This window comes from Meleagris gallopavo, chromosome 3, assembly GCF_905368555.1.
Source record: "Meleagris gallopavo chromosome 3, MGAL_WU_HG_1.1, whole genome shotgun sequence".
NCBI classification, from domain to species: domain Eukaryota; kingdom Metazoa; phylum Chordata; class Aves; order Galliformes; family Phasianidae; genus Meleagris; species Meleagris gallopavo.
This window is the reverse complement of record NC_139406.1, coordinates 47,707,781-47,723,581: the sequence shown is the minus strand read 5'-3', so window position 1 is coordinate 47,723,581 and position 15,801 is coordinate 47,707,781. Positions and strand designations below refer to the sequence as shown.

Here is a 15,801-nt window from a genome sequence, read left to right as displayed (position 1 = left end):
GAAAAACAGAAATTAAATTGTCAAGGACCAAATACTCAACATAAGGTGAGCATTAGCTGCGATGCCTACGGACAATATGTTTCCATTTCTAAAGCCATGGATTATTAAGAGCTAGGAGGAGGGGAGAAGGAGAGAGGGCCTCTCAGGCCCTTTCTGCAAGTCTTGCACGAGTAGAAGAGGCAGGGAAGTCTGGTATTCCTTAATTGTTCGAGGCAAATTTCTGGTTGGAAAGAGTTCTGCTTTTCTCCAGATAGGATTTGAGCAGTTCACTGTCCCCACTCAGTATTCTGAGACTTTTCTGTAGTCTGCTGAGAAATGATAAAGATGTGATTCTGTCTTCTTATTTCTTTATTGTAGTCCACTTTTAATTGCATGCTGTAGGAATAATGTTGGAAAGCTGTGTTTGTTTCATACCAAGTTTTAATGCCAGGTGCGGCTGTTAGTCAGGCAGACTTGTTTTTCTTGTGACCTTTCTCTGTAGAATTGTTAAATTGCTAATTTCATGATAGCAAAATATATGATTTTAAAGTAATTTTTGAAAAACTGTCCACTGAAAATCTGAATAAAATGCTTGTCTTTTATTCCTGATATCTAGTCGATTCTTCCTGCATTCCTTATTTATTTATCTCCTATGCTTATATTCTGTGAGTAATGGAACACCTGTGTAGCTTTGCTTGCTCTTGTGCACTCTTCTTTTTGTTTCCCTTGGGAAATGTGGACCTGATTTACTTGCTGCATTTTCCTGCTGAATATTTTCATGTAGACCCTATGAGTGTTAAATGGTATTTACACTGAAAATTTCTGAATCATCCTCCATTTAAGCTGTAACACACTTCCAAAGCCAAGTCTTTTCTGTGGCCTGACCCTTTGCAAACAATGTACATTGTGTTTAAATGTTGACATCAAGGAAAGCAGCTTCACTTTATTCTGCAGTAACTGTGTGATAAAGTGTTAGCTTTTGATGGAGCATGAAATAAATGCTTATATCTTCCTTTTATTCAGCTGTGCTTTTTATTCTGCTTTGCTGAATTGGTAATTGCCTATTACTGCATGTAGTACATTTTCCTTTCTAGTAATAGTTTGCTTTGTGTTATTTTGCTTTACTATATATAATTAATATAAATAATAACATAAATACATACAATTACTTACTGGTTTTTGTTTTTTTTTTTTTAAAAACTAGAATCAAGGCTTGAAGGTTGGCTTTCAATACCAAACAAGGGAAACATAAAGCGACACGGCTGGAAGAAACAGGTACAGATGGAATTCTTTTTTTCTTCCCTAACTCCCTTGAAAAATGTTATTATTTTGTTTTGTTTTTAGGCATGCAGTAAGGGTGGAATTGGTTTTACAGCTCATACTTAAGAAGCAAAAAAAAGTAATGAGAGTATTCCAGCGTGTATATACGGCTTTATAGAGAAAGAAAGTGATGTAACAGAAGAATAGATACGCAACATGTATCAGAAATTTTTTTTGATATCTAAGGCTGTCTGACTTATTGTTCTAGAATTGATTTATCCAGCTTGCTGTCAGACTTCTGGCATTTCTTTGGCACAAAACACATTACTTTATTCTGCTCTTAATTATCTAAAATATGACATCCTTTTTCTGTCAGAATACATCTCATAGACATCTCTACGTGTCTTCTAGAATATTCATCACCTTGGATGATTAAATTTATAAACTTCAGATAAACTCAGCTTCTCCACTAAAAGACTCGAACTTCTCCAGGCATGCAAGATACTGCGGTCAATTACTCCATTCATGCTCTTCTAGTTTAAAAAATAGGTCCTGCACTTTGAGGGCATTTGAGCTATAAGTGGTTGCCTCTGTAAAACAAATTATGCTGACAAGATTCTTAAGCTGAGTTTCAAGCTGCTAAATGAGGGGCCGTATTGACTAGAGTGTGTATTTTCTTAGCTGAACTACACTGCATCTGAAACAGTGTCAGCAGCGTGACAACTGAATTCTGTTGTATTCAGAATTTGCATTTGTTAGCAGTAGTCATTTTAAGGCTTTTCTCTTACTGTGAAAGGCAGAGTTGTATACTTCATAGGCAAAGAAGGCATCAGCTTTCTGTTGAAGTAGATCAAAAGAGTACAAGCACAGATGTTTTCTACGGTGGGGCAGATTGCAAGAGGCTTGCACCATGAAGACTTAGACCTTGATCGGACTTTGTATTAAAGAATCCTGACTGAGGACCTGAGATCAGTAGTTGAGATGTGCTCAGCTGAAGCGTGCAGCTTGAGGAATATGTGTGTCAAACACTTTCCTGTGAACTTGTTAAGGTCACTTTCATATTCAGATTATGAAGTCAGACTCATTCTTGTGTAATGAGGAAACTCCTCTTGTAAGGAGGAGTGATCAGCATTTACAGAATAGTCAGTACTGGTGTAATGCAGAAACTCATTCAATTACCTACCAGTAACTGGAATTCAAGATGAATTGTTTGTGTATTCTCTTATTTTCCTTACTTTTGAGTTGTATTATACCAGAATGTGGAGATGAATATGGATGGACCAGTCTTTTAGATCTTTTTTTTTTATACATACACCTTTAATATATTATTTCTAAAATGCTTGAAACAGGAGAGGGGACTGCCACAGTGATGGTTGAGCTTTTGCTTATGGGCAGTCGTAGCAAAGACATTGGATTGGCAGGTCCTAGTGAAGAGCAACAAGCAGTGAATGCTACAGATCTGAGCTCACTGGGAAGTGCTTAGGTTAGAGGTATTTGACCTTTACTCGCTTGTAGAGTTACAAAATTTGTTTTCTCTAGGCAGCGTGCTTTGTAATTCCTGTCATCTGAACCAGTTTTTATAATTCTGTGTGATTAGGAGCAGCACTGGGAAGGTGTCTGTGTGCTTTAAATTGAGGACAATATAAATAGGCTTTTGGGGATGGCAGGCATACTGAACATTTGGGAAAGAGGAATGCTGCAAAAGAATGTTCATTTCTCTTCCTTTGCAAACTTTTCCTTTACTGTTTCAGTTTATTCCTAGATTTGGAATGTATACCAGACTATCACCTGTAAACTCTTACTGCTGCTTTACTTTTGCTCCTTGTTGTATTAGCCCATTAGATAGGAAGTAGATTCTGAGCTCAGTTGCTAACTCCTTCAGGCTATCAGTTATTGGTGCAAAGCACCAGTTAATCCTGCAGATCTCTGGACTACTGGAGGTGTTTGTGATACTCTGCATTCTAGGAGCTGCTCAGGATTGGAGTAATTTTTCATATCAACTTTGTAGTCTCAAATGAAATTTGAGTTCTGTATGGATAGACTCCCGAAGTCACTGTGGACACTGTAGAGTTCTGCCATGGCAATACACAATCACTGTGGCTGTAGTGTTGCACAGCTGTCAGAAGTATCTCTGATGAGGACTTAAATATCTCTTGATACTAGTTGAAAAGACTGAGTAAAAAAAAAGAAAAGATTTTTCATGTTCTTAGGAAAATACAACTGGATAAATGTTTCTTTTTAGTATTCAATTTTAACTTGTTTTTACCTTTTCTCTTCCCAGTACGTTGTGGTGAGCAGTAAAAAGATACTGTTCTATAATGATGAAAAGGACAAGGACCAGTCTAATCCATCCATGGTACTAGACATAGAGTAAGTACAGTTACTGTTAGCTTTGTGTTGACAAAAGAGCGTTCAAGCTGATAAGAGATCTGTCAACTTGGAATCAAAATTCCATACATACTTTTGAATTTCTTGTAGTAATTGGAAAATGTCTTTTTACCTGTATTTCAGGATGCTGTTATCTTTCATGGAAGATCCTATGTTCTAGGGTTGTTTTGTATTGTTACGGCTAAAAACCGAATCACAGGATAATGTGGGTCTTTCTGCATTCACTGGTCTGTTTTTGAAGAAGAGATGAAGCTTATTATGACAGGGACAGAAACCAGTGGAACCTACTGTTCTTTCTCTTTTTGTGATTTGGTGTTACCTTTTTATCTATGCTGGTTAAAGTATGGGATGGGTGGTAAGTTGTGGCACAGCCCCCCAATTTTTTAATGACTGGTTTGTCCTGTTACTTCAAATAGCTGTTTTCTAATGCAGGTCATGATATCTGTGGGGTACACCAAAGTAAGGTACAGGCTCTCTGATTTTAGGTCTCTTCCCCTTGCCTCATAACTTGTTCTTGCAGTCTGAGAAGGGATTGGTGTTGACCAAGCTCAAAGCATTTCTTAATTTTCCAGACAATTTCTATTAAAGAGGAAAAATAAATAAATAGTTTCCCCTGTATGTTGGTTGTACGTGAGGAAGGATGTTCATCACTGAAACCCATCACTGTTACATGATTGGCTGTGATGTTTGAACAGCTGAATGTTGTGGAACCTCATAGAGTAGTAATTGGAGAAAGGCTTTAAAATGCATGAAGCAGTCTACCAGTGACCAAGAACATAAGGGTCTGGAAGGAATCACCAAATCAGGGTGTGCTTAAGCTGCCATTTGCTTGTAGACAGACAAAGCATTATTTTCTCTTTGAGCTGTTTCTTATTCTCTTTTTATAAATGTCTGTTATGGCTACTCTTGAAAAGAGAATGTTGGGCTGGATAGGCTTTAGATCTTCACCCATTGTGGGATGACATTTTGTTTCAGTTTTAACAGCATTTTCAACACTTTGTGCCCCAGATTGATCTTTATGATCTTCTGGCATTGCTTGCTTCTCAATGGATAACATGACAAAGGGGGGAAAAAAAAAAACAAACAACAAACTGTACTTCCATCCAGGGTTATCAGTATGCTTTTTTTAGTAATAGTATAGACTTCATAGTGTTCTAAGAAAGAATTGGAAAGCCTTTCTCACAGCTCAGTTTGCCACGGTGTGTCTTGAACCTGTTGTAACATCATCCTCTTTCTATGCTATGAAATGTTTTGGTTTTACTTGGGTAAGACTAACTAAATTTACTAGGCAAGATCTAAAAGGTATTAGTGAATTCCTAAATTCACTATTGCAGCCTTGAAGTGTGTAATTTTGCTTGTATAAACAAGATTTGGAAGAACTTGAAAGCAATTTGATTATAGTCACATTTTCTGATTGGTTTTTCTTTTAATCTAGTAAGCTGTTCCATGTCCGACCTGTAACTCAAGGAGATGTATATAGAGCAGAAACTGAAGAAATTCCTAAAATATTCCAGGTAAAAAGGAAGTGAATTGTCATTCCTGTTCCAATTCTTTTCAAGAAAACATTTGGTAATTTTAGAAATTGTATAGAAATATTTAGTACTTCAACAGTAACATGCAATATTCCTTTTTCAGATTTTGTATGCTAATGAGGGGGAATGCAGGAAGGATGTGGAGGTAGAGTCAGTCCAGCCTGCAGAGAAGACAAACTTCCTAAATCATAAAGGCCATGAATTTATTCCAACAATATACCACTTTCCAGCCAACTGCGAGGCCTGTGCCAAACCTCTTTGGCATGTCTTCAAGCCCCCAGCTGCCCTGGAATGTCGAAGATGCCATGTGAAGTGCCATAGAGACCACTTGGATAAAAAGGAGGAGTTAATTGCACCGTGCAAAGGTATCAGTACTGCTTATGAAGAGGCAGCTTTGCCGGGAGGCCTTTGGTGTAACTAATGTGGCTCAGCTGTGAGAGCACAAGAGTTTTTGCCCAGGTGCTGGTCCACTACTTGGTTCCTGAACAATTATTTCGGTCAGCTGATATTTGGCTGTGTTGGGGACAATGCAGTGACCACATCACCAAGTTGTGCTAAGACCTTTGAAGAGTGGTACTTCAACCACTTCACAGACTGGGGTCAAAATTTCCTCTCTGTGCTCCTGTGAAATGGAGTAGTTGGGATACGTGCTCTGGAAGTCAGTCATAAGGTATCCACACAGCTTTTTAGCGTAAGCCTGAAATCAGTGCAAGTTGTCTCATTACATGAGTATTAAAGTCAAGACTATTAATGAAGAGAGACAAATATTTAATATTTGTAATTTCCCCTGCCGGTTGTCATCTTCTAAAAGTACGAACCATTCCAGGTGTGTATGTTGGTGCCACCAGGTATGCTGTCTGGTGGAACAGCTGGTAGGTCATATTTCTCATTCTGATAAGGAATTCATCTTCTGCCTTTTACTTGCAGTGAGTTACGACGTAACTTCAGCAAGAGATATGTTGTTGCTGGCATCCTGTCAAGATGAACAGAAGAAATGGGTAACTCATTTAGTAAAGAAGATCCCTAAGAACCCACCTTCTACTTTCGTTCGTGCTTCTCCTAGAACCATGTCTACAAGATCCTCAGCAAACCAGTCATTCCGAAAAGCTGTTAAAAATACTTCTGGAAAAACGAGGTGAGAAACTACAAAGGCTGTGAAGCTTTTTAACTAAAAAACATAGATATCTGTTTGTAAAATCTTATTTAAGAGGAAATTGTGAAATAATGCCATAGTGAAGACTGTAGAACAGGTTGTCTAAAGCTGTGCTCAAATCCTGAAAGAGGAATAGACAGAATTCATCGTTTCTCCTTGCTCTCTCATTTCCTGTCTTCTAACAACTCATGGGACAGTAAAGCTGTTTGTGGCCCTATGCGTTAATCAGAGCCAGGTTTAAAATATCCTTTTTTTAATGCTAGGACATGGTAAATTTATTTTTAACCCTCATCCTCAGACAGTATAGCATGTTTCTTTCTCCAAAAATAAGTGAGTAGGTGGACAGTTTGAAGTGGAAATTAAGGAAAGAGTCATTCTGGATTGAAGGACATCAATTTGGAAGCACTACCAAACATTCCTTGGATGAAGCGTGTTAAATGCAAACTTCTGTGCACAGGGAGACATTAAGTATATTATGGAACATCCACCTTCAGAGGCGAGTAGTATAAAAGAAAAGCTACAAAGAGTGCTGGTTTTCTTGTTCCTGTAATTAATACTAAAACACAGGTGATTATAGTTTGAGCTACAGATATGCTCAGAGAAGGTCCTTAAGATAACATTAACCAGGAATATTTCTTTAGGCCTTGAACTGTCAGAAAAGTGGAGGAACGCAATGAAAATGTTTTCATTTAGTATCTGTTAGTTTTTCTATTCTGAAATGTGTGTCGCTGTCCTGTGTCCCTGTGCACTGTGGGATGAGCAGCTGCTCTGGAGCAGAACTTCAGCTCCTCCTTCTGCTGCCACCGGCCTGCAGCTGCCATGAAAGACTTCCTACGAAGGGGTTCTTATGTCTAATGTGAAATTTTCACTGATGTGAAATTTTCAGGATAACTCTATTTGAAATATGTGCTTGCAGGTTATGCTTCGTTTTCATCTGTAAGGGACATTTCTCAGCCTTTAATATAAAGAATGATGTCAGTAAAAGAAAAGTGCATTTTCCTATTTTCCTGGAACATATAATAGGTTTCTCTTTAAAGGTTGAAATGGGATTGGTAAGAATTTTTGTAATATGCCATTTATGTGCATCTTTAAGCTGTATTAATTGGGCTAATCAAAAACAACACTGAAATGATCCTGACTGTACATTTTGGAAATCATTCTCTGTTATTTGAGTATATTTGTTCTTCCCCTGTGCTGCCAAACCTTGCCCTTGTAAAGTTCCCTTTCTTTATTTCACATTCTCACGACTCAGAAATGAATACTCGCACGGTATCCTGATTTTTTTCAGCGTCTTGGAGCGCAGGCTGTGATGTGAATCAAACAGATAACAATTGTGTTGGCCTGAATCCCTCAGCAAACTTGTTGGTGTAATTGATGTTTGACCTTCGGAATTTTGTTTTTTACTTATGTTTAACATGGAAATAGTTTCTCAGAACATGTAATTAATCTACAGCAAGTTCTGTTTTACTGCTGCGTATTGTAGGCATCAAGTATGGAGGAAGAGGAATATTGAGCATAAGCAATTTAGAGAGGCACAGCTGTTGGCCAGCAAGAGTGCTAGGTACGTGTGTGCTGCCAGCCTGCTGTGCTGCGTGTGAGATGTATGCAGGAGGCAGCTGGGGAGCCCGCACAGCTCACTGGTGCTTGAGGAGCTGCTTGGGTGGCTTTGCAGCGTGCTCCATCCCCAGCACAGAGGGAGGCAGCTGACACTGGGTTAACTGCAACAAAATGGGGCTTGTGTGGTGCTTGCAGACAGCGTGAGCAGATGAGGAAAAGATACTTATCACGTAAGTATTAGAAAAAGATGAGATAGGAACTTGTTCTGTGCTGTTTTGTTGTGGATGGTTTTCTAACCCTCGGACAGATTTGATGCTACTGCTGACTGTGAACCAGTCAGCGACTGCTGTGATGCGTCGTGGCCACCCTGTGCCCGCATGGCACTGCACGTTATATTCTGTATGTTTAGGAAGGGAGAATTCCCTGCTTAAGGAAAGTCTGCTTCTGGTGCTCCTGATGTTTATGTTATTACACAAACATATAGAAGGTGTTGCATACTAAGCACTTACCTGGGATTGGACAGTAGCTGAGCTAACCCAGCAGCCTGTTTCCGCTGCTGCTGGTGACGGATGACTCTTCTAAGAGGAGAATTTTCCTTTTTCCTTCCCTGTTCTCCTACCGTTGCTCCTGGGTAGGTGCTTGAAATGATCCTTTTTGGTCCTTTGAACAAAGATTTACAGGTCTGACTGTTAAAAAAAGCCATAGCCTTGGTTCACTGAGCTGGTGAGTGGAATCAGCCCCCTGAGAAGTGCAGTGACTGCCTGAGCTGAGGGAAGGTGGGTAAGAGGGGTGGGGTGCTCCTCTTGAGTCAGGAAGATGGAAGTGGGAAACTGGAAGTCCTTTCAGGTAGCAGCGAGTTAGATCAAGGCACTGCACCCTGTAGTTCTGACCCTGAGCTCTTTACTTAGGGAGTGAGAGGAAGAGAGAAGGGAAGCAGTGGTGATTTCTATGAGATCCATGTGTATCTTTTGCTAAATACATGGCAATTGTTCTCTTGGCAGACGGTACAGCACAGTCTGGTCTCACTGATGGATACAGACTTTAATACATCCTTTAAAACATTTCAGGATACTTCATTTAGGTCTAATCTGGCTTTCCTTGTGGTTGATGGGCAGTGATATCGTGGAGAATTGCATCAGAACCTTTAAAGGGAACTTCGAACATAAGTTATTTCTTAGTCTTATTTTTTAATAACGTAATCACTAAGAAATATGGATTATAACTTCATTATGAGCTTGCCAGCAATTGCAATGCTGCTTCTAGATCTGAAACTACACTTTCTAGTTTATAGCAGGTTGATTTATACACATTGTATCAGCACAGTTGAGGTGTTTTATTTTAAAGTATTTAGACTAGGGCACCCAATGAAATGCATGCATGTTTCAAATGGACCTCCCATGCATCAGATGAGCTTTGGCAACTGCATGCGCGTGCTCTTAGCCCTACAGGAGCCTTTTCTAGTCCTGTAAGGGGACGAAGGTCACTTATGTTTGCCACAAATATGCTTGTCTGCTCTGAATGGTTTACTGGTAAAGCTGCAGTAACGTTATTGTGTCTGATGTCTGTATTCACCTAATGTTGTCAGAAGTGAAGAACAGTTGGGAAGGTTGTGTGGGTATGTTTTTAATATCATACGTGTCAATTGGAAAAAAATAACAGATTTTCTTCTCTGAAGTTCTTAACAAACCTGCAGGAATGTTACGAAGCAAATTTTAAATATTTTTTATTAATTGTTTCTTCTTTTTCTTTGTTCCAGCTAACCACGTGTACAGTGCTTAATGGAACCTCATGGGATGCGGTCTGAAAAACAGCTTTTTAACCACACAGAGCAGTGCAGACGGGCTGTTGTTCCTTCCAACATACTATCACAGGCTTCAGGGTTAAGATTGCTATTACTGTCTCCTCCTTGCTTTGGCACAAAAGCACACTGAGGGTGTTTAATTGCGGGTTTGCCTAAAGGTAGATTAGATTAATTATTACTGTGTAATGCAAGTTAAAGCAAATAAAGCTTAGCTAGGTGTATAAAAAAAGGTGCTGCCTTTTTTGGATATAAAAAGAAAAAAAGCCTGTAAATCACGACGAAATGCAGCCAACTTTCTTCATATCAGTGAAAGAAGAGGACTGTTTACCCTCGGAAAGGGATATTTATGTCAAGATGAGCATATGAAACTGAGCAGAGGGGGAAGGTTTCTCAATGAGAAGGACTGCAATTGCTTTCAGGACTCAACAGTTGTGCTCTTGAAGACTGCAGAACTAGCTTACAAATGAAGCCTTATCACTTGAACTTCAGTGCCTTCACTGCAGAGTTCTTAACAGCCTTAATGCTAATCACCCACTTTGGAATGGATCCAAGTGTTAAATATCATACCTTACGCTTTTCAAAATACTGATTCAGCAGGTTTGTAAAGGGGGGGAAAGCCAAGTAATTGCCTTTAATCTATGCATTTTTGCCAAGCCATACTGAATTATTTTACTATTAGAGGCATTAGAAACTAACAGGAAAAAGAACCGAATTTGGAAGCATATTTTGGGGTACATCATTTCTATAACTGAATACTGTACTGCTTTACAAATTCAAGAGATAACATACATTAAATTAACAGACATGTATGCACTGTTTGAAATGTAAATTATTCTTAGAACACTTTTACTGGGTTTTACGTTGTCGTTTTAGTGCCTTAATTTGAGTTAATTGTATGATTGCCATGTCAATAAATGTAGAAATATAAAAAATAACAAAGGAAACCTCTAAAAAAAACCTATTGTGTTATCAGTGGTTTTTACTGAACTTGGATTGGTTGAAGTATTGTAGATGCTAGATGCATTTTCTAAATTAAAGACCATCTTTGAATGGGAATTCCTCTTACAAAGAAAGACTGGTTCTAGTTTATAAGGCAAGAAATGTGCAGGCAATGGTAAAAAAAAAAATAAAAATAAAAAGCATATAACATAAAAGCTTCAGGTAATTCAGGAATGTCAGTAAATGCTGTCAGCCTCTTGCTTTGTAGCAGGAATGCATTCATGGTTATATGGGCAGTATGGTTTTATTTTATATTATTTCTTAACCGAATACCTCCTCAGTAATTTATAATGGCTTTGCAGTTGTGTATTAAATAAGAAGCACTGGAAAACTGATTCGTCCTTAGGACGATTTGCATGTTTCAAGTGGTATTGAAAGCCGCACTGATGGATATGTAATAATAAACATATCTGTTATTAATATGGTAATGACTCTGTGCTCATTTAATGAGAAATAAAGTAATTTATGGAAGGACTCTTCTGAAAACGACTGGCATGGTGTTTTCTCCTGACTGCAGCTTATACGTGGTTCTGAGCGTTCAAGACGCTGCAATGAGCTCTAGCACAAAGTACATTTGCATCACATGCCTAGGAGACTGGGGAACATTTCGTTTCTGTTTGATGTAAAACAGTAAAGACCATTCCATATTTTTTGTTTCCTTTTTCTCCTGGCCTGCAGTAGCCTATATTTATGATTCCAGCATGCCTTGTGCTTGTGAAGGTTCTGGTGTAAAGATGCTTCATCTTTTCCGGTGCAGAAATCCCACTCATTTGAGGGGAAGGAACCCAGCGAAAGGAACCATGTTCAGAAAGAAAAAAAACAATCAAACAGCGCCTGCGTTCCATGAAGCTGTCTGGGAATCTCCCTGGGAAATCCACTGAGGTCTGCAGAAGAGTGGGCTGGTAGGCACAGCGTGCAACTGTATGCCCTTGAAAGGTCTCAGTGATGGGAAATACAGATCAGCAGAAGCAGATGACATAATTTCAGAAAGTTCCTCTATATGGAGCTTGCTGTATTGGTAATATCAGCAATTTCCAGAGCTGTGAGTGAGCACGCTAAAGATGAACTTCCAGATCTCGATTCGCTTGCAGCACTGTTAGATTGCAGAGCAATACAAGGGGCCACTCTGACCTGCTTTAAACTCCTGTTGTGTACTGAAGAGAAAAAAATATGGAAGGGTGATTATATGCATCTTACGCTATGACATTCCTATACCTGTACAGAGCAATATCTAGAGCAGTAGAGAAGGCCTGGTAGCCAGGTCATTCAGCAGCCCAGGTTTGTTTTTATATTGCTTTTCTACCTTCTGTAACTTGCTACCTCTTTTTTGAATGATTTCTTAACCTTCCTTAAAAGATGTTGTCCTATCTTGTAATTCCATCTTTTATGAATATGAAAAGGATTGCGTAAAAGCTGCTATGAATAGATACTGACCAGAGGAAGGAGGGAGGGGTTGTAGAAAAAATGGGTTTGTTCTAAGGTCACTAAAAAGCTCTGCAGGTAATGGTATGGTATGTGCCAAGGTTGAATTCCACAGTTCTTTCTAAATGCTGATTTTGCTTGGGAAAGAAGAAGCCAGATGTAATGAAGTGTAAAATGAAGTTGACTTGTCTGTCTAGGATACGTTGCAACTAAAGTACTGTAATAAAGAAGTCTAGACATGCAAATCACAGTTTGTGTGCTCTGCTGTACCACTGTTAGCACTCCCTTACTCTAAGCAAGGGGCCCATCTGTGGGAATATTTTGCATAACAAATTCCACCACAGGTTTCTGGTGTTAGGAAAAGCAATGCTTTTAATATCAGCTGTGTGAGGATATATTTTTGGGGAAAAAAAATTACTACATGACTATCAGTGTTGCTCTCCAGAGGAAAAAAGCAGTTCCCTGCAACTTTCAATACAGCTCTGTTTTGTTTTGTTTTGGGCTCTTGCCACCTTTTATTTTGCTTTTATCTGTACCACTGCTGATTCCTCTCCCACAGAAGTGCTTTGCTCACCCTAACTGAATTCAGTGCCAGAGTCATCAACAGAATGTGCAAGCTAAGAAGAGCTCGCGTAAATCAATGTGGCTCTGTTCATGCAGGTGAAGGTATGTAGATTTACACACAGTGTGAGAAAATTAGATGTCTAGATTATTCTGTGATTGTTTTTTTATTCATTCACACTATTTTTTTTTTAAATTTTCCATTACTGTATTACCTTGAACGCTCATTAATGTTGATCCGAAGCCAAAATGTGTGCTTTCAGTCCCTCTTCAAGCCTCCTTTTTCCTGCTGAAGCAACCAGGAAAATAAGGTTAAGAAAGAGTTAGGCAATCGGCAAAAAAAAAAAAAAAAGCCTGAGCAATAAGAAATGAGTGCAGCCTCCCCCACAGATGGGCTTCAGCACAGCTGCTGAGGCTACAGAGCAGGGGGGAAAGGGCTTCTCCATGAGGAGACAGTGATCTCCATGAGATGACAGTGGTGCATTTTCATGTGTGGTACAAACAAATGCAGGTAGGCAAGGAGAGGGGCTTTTTTGACTGAAAATGAAAATTAGCGTTTGCGAACATACTGATTGTAAAAGGCAAGGAATGGCACTGAGATGAGAGATACTATGTATGCGACTTTAAACACCTCCCAGATGGCCACTCTTCAGCCTGCCTTCGTGCTTTACATCTCACGCTGTTGGAAGTCACACCGTTAGCAGTGCATCTTTGTTGTTGCTGTGACATGGGAAGCAAACAGAACGGGATTTCAGGATGGGAGTGCCATGCCCCAGGCCCCCGGAAGCCCCAGGAGACGCCACTGCACACAGCAGCCACGGCAATCCCTTCTGGGCCTTGCTCAGCCCTGTGCTGGTAACATCCTGCATGCTGAAGGTGTATTTTGGGTAATTCGTTCTTTGTTTTCTGGGTGCTCATCTAGCGTTGGGGAATGGCTGCAAGAGCAGGGCGGCCATGAGAATATGTACGAGCATAGCTGGTGCAGCGGCACAGAGTGCATAGCCATGAGAAAATACTAGAAGTTAGATAGGAGTCACAACGTCCTTGGGGCAGCATGTAAACTTCCCCACTTGAGAACAATCTAATTAGGACACTATCCATGGCAAATGGCGCCCGAACAGGGAGTGGACCTGATGGCAGATTGATTTGGGAGCGGACGGACAAAAGCACTGGCGTCGCAGAGGCTGAGCCGGGGGGCGACCAAAAGAGGTCTGCTCGGATCTGGAAGGCATGAAGCAGAGCTCCGACAAACAGTGGGTGCTGCGTGCGGTGAGATGTGGATTGCAGTGCACCATGGAAAAAGAGGTAGCCCTACACTTTTTACGATGCTTCTTAGAGAAGCGAGGGGTAGATATTCTCTCTAAGAGAGGGGAGCAGTCATCTCCTAAAGGCATGACCGAGACCCTGATGCGTTGGGCTCGGAAGAAGGGACATTTGTCAGAAATGGTGCTGATATTCAGTATCGACAAATGGCGTGATATTGGGGACCGCATGTGGGAATCAGTCATTAATGGTGGAAAGGAAGAAAAATTATTGCGGACCCTTGACCCCTTGTGGAGGTCTATTATTAACTCTTTGAAAGCTATGCAAGCCGAGTGACAGGTAGCTGCTGCAGCTATGCAGGCACTTGCCAGTACAACAACTAATTTGGCTTCAGAGTTTGACGTGCCTGTTTGGAGTATCACACACCCTGTGTGTTCCTCGGCAGGTCAGATAAAAGCATCTGTAGAGGCAGCAGCTCCTGATCTGACACTGCTACTGAGTCATCTGCAGTACTGCAGCAGGTAAAAGGGGCTATACCTGACATCACCCCTGATGGACGCTGCTAGGAGCAGTCTCCTGCAGAATCAGAGAGCGACAATGGGGGTGAGGGGCTGGAAAAACTGGATTGTGAGGTTAAAATATTAACAGAGCAGTTACGTAATCTGGAAATCTGTATGCGGCAAAAAAGGGATACGGGGCCTGACCGAGGCTCTCAACCAGTGCCTTCTACGGGTCCTGTCCTACCGATAGAGCCTGTTGCTCCACCGACTCATCCGGCAGCGCCGCCCGACTGAACTGCGGAGAGATCGTTTCGGGTGCCCGCAGCGTTCTGCGGGACGGGGCTGAGCGGTCGGGAACTCCGGGGAGTTCACTAACGAAGGAGCCTCAAGTAAATCTTGAAGCCTTACAGTTAATTTTAACGTTTCAGAATCAGCCTGTATCTACCTCAGCATTTCTCAAATGGTTAAGCAAAAATGTCCCTGAATTTCTGAAAACTGCATTCTCTTTTTATGGTGAAAATAAAAAGAGAATTTTTGGGGACAAAATTGATGCAAAACTACCCGGGAGGCTTCTATTACTAAAGACAGAACGACTGCTAAACTTTTATCTGTCTGGCACCAGATAATGGAATGGCTTAAACAAATTCGACAAGGAAGACTTTCTTCCGACTATTCCCCATCGCCCTCCCTCCCGCCCCCGCCGCTGCCCCTCCGTGCAGCAAGCCGCCCCGGTCCGGATTCGATCCGCGGCTCCGACCCCGCCCCTGACCGTGGGGAAGAGAAATCCCAACCCCCCCTTCGCTGCTGCCCTCGGCTCCGCCCCCGGCGCTCATCCCGCTCCCGCCCTCCGCTCCGCCCCGGCGAGGAGCTTCATCAGTACCTGCTATAACCTTGCATCATTCAGATAATGGCCCTATTTGGATTCCTCCTCGCAGCGTTCACCCTTGGCGCAGGAGCACTACCTGAACCACACCAAATCAACCCGCGGCAACACATGTGGGTCACCTGCGCTAAATCAACAGGCCGGACCAACTTCTGCTTAGCGCTTGCTTCTGCCACTGATCCCTTCCAAACTTGTTTTAAAGGGATGCTGTTTCTCAATGATTCTGACTTTTCTGCTTACTCCACAGGAGATGCGTGACATCCACTCTAAACGCACAGGTAGCTTTAGTTGTCCTTATACCAGGGCTGTTGCTGGGAATAGGTATTATAACTATTAGTATAGTATAGTTATTGGTATTGTAAAACACTTACTTGGAAAAAAAGAAAAAGAAAAAAGGAAAGAAAAAGATGTGAAACAATGAGAAAGTCTGAAACCAAGTTTGAAACGACCATGAACTCATAATGATTGAGATTGTGTGTTTCTTATTGTTTGGTATTGCTTTG

At 40.9% G+C, this 15,801-nt stretch overlaps 1 protein-coding gene across 2 annotated transcripts in view; it reads left to right on the top strand.

The window, feature by feature from the left end:
- Positions 1–11,089, top strand: part of ROCK1 (Rho associated coiled-coil containing protein kinase 1) — an 80,104-nt gene extending 69,015 nt beyond the window's left edge. The window contains exons 29-35 of one of the 2 annotated variants that reach the window (XM_085220855.1): positions 1,184–1,254; positions 3,521–3,609; positions 5,063–5,141; positions 5,263–5,524; positions 6,087–6,294; positions 7,796–7,873; positions 9,626–11,089. In XM_085220855.1, the coding sequence (XP_085076981.1) occupies positions 1,184–1,254; positions 3,521–3,609; positions 5,063–5,141; positions 5,263–5,524; positions 6,087–6,294; positions 7,796–7,873; positions 9,626–9,629 (791 nt within the window). In that variant the 3' untranslated portion in view covers positions 9,630–11,089. The remainder of the gene's footprint in view (positions 1–1,183; positions 1,255–3,520; positions 3,610–5,062; positions 5,142–5,262; positions 5,525–6,086; positions 6,295–7,795; positions 7,874–9,625) is intronic. The other variant, XM_085220856.1, reaches the window with a different exon arrangement.
- The last annotated feature ends 4,712 nt before the right edge of the window (positions 11,090–15,801 follow it).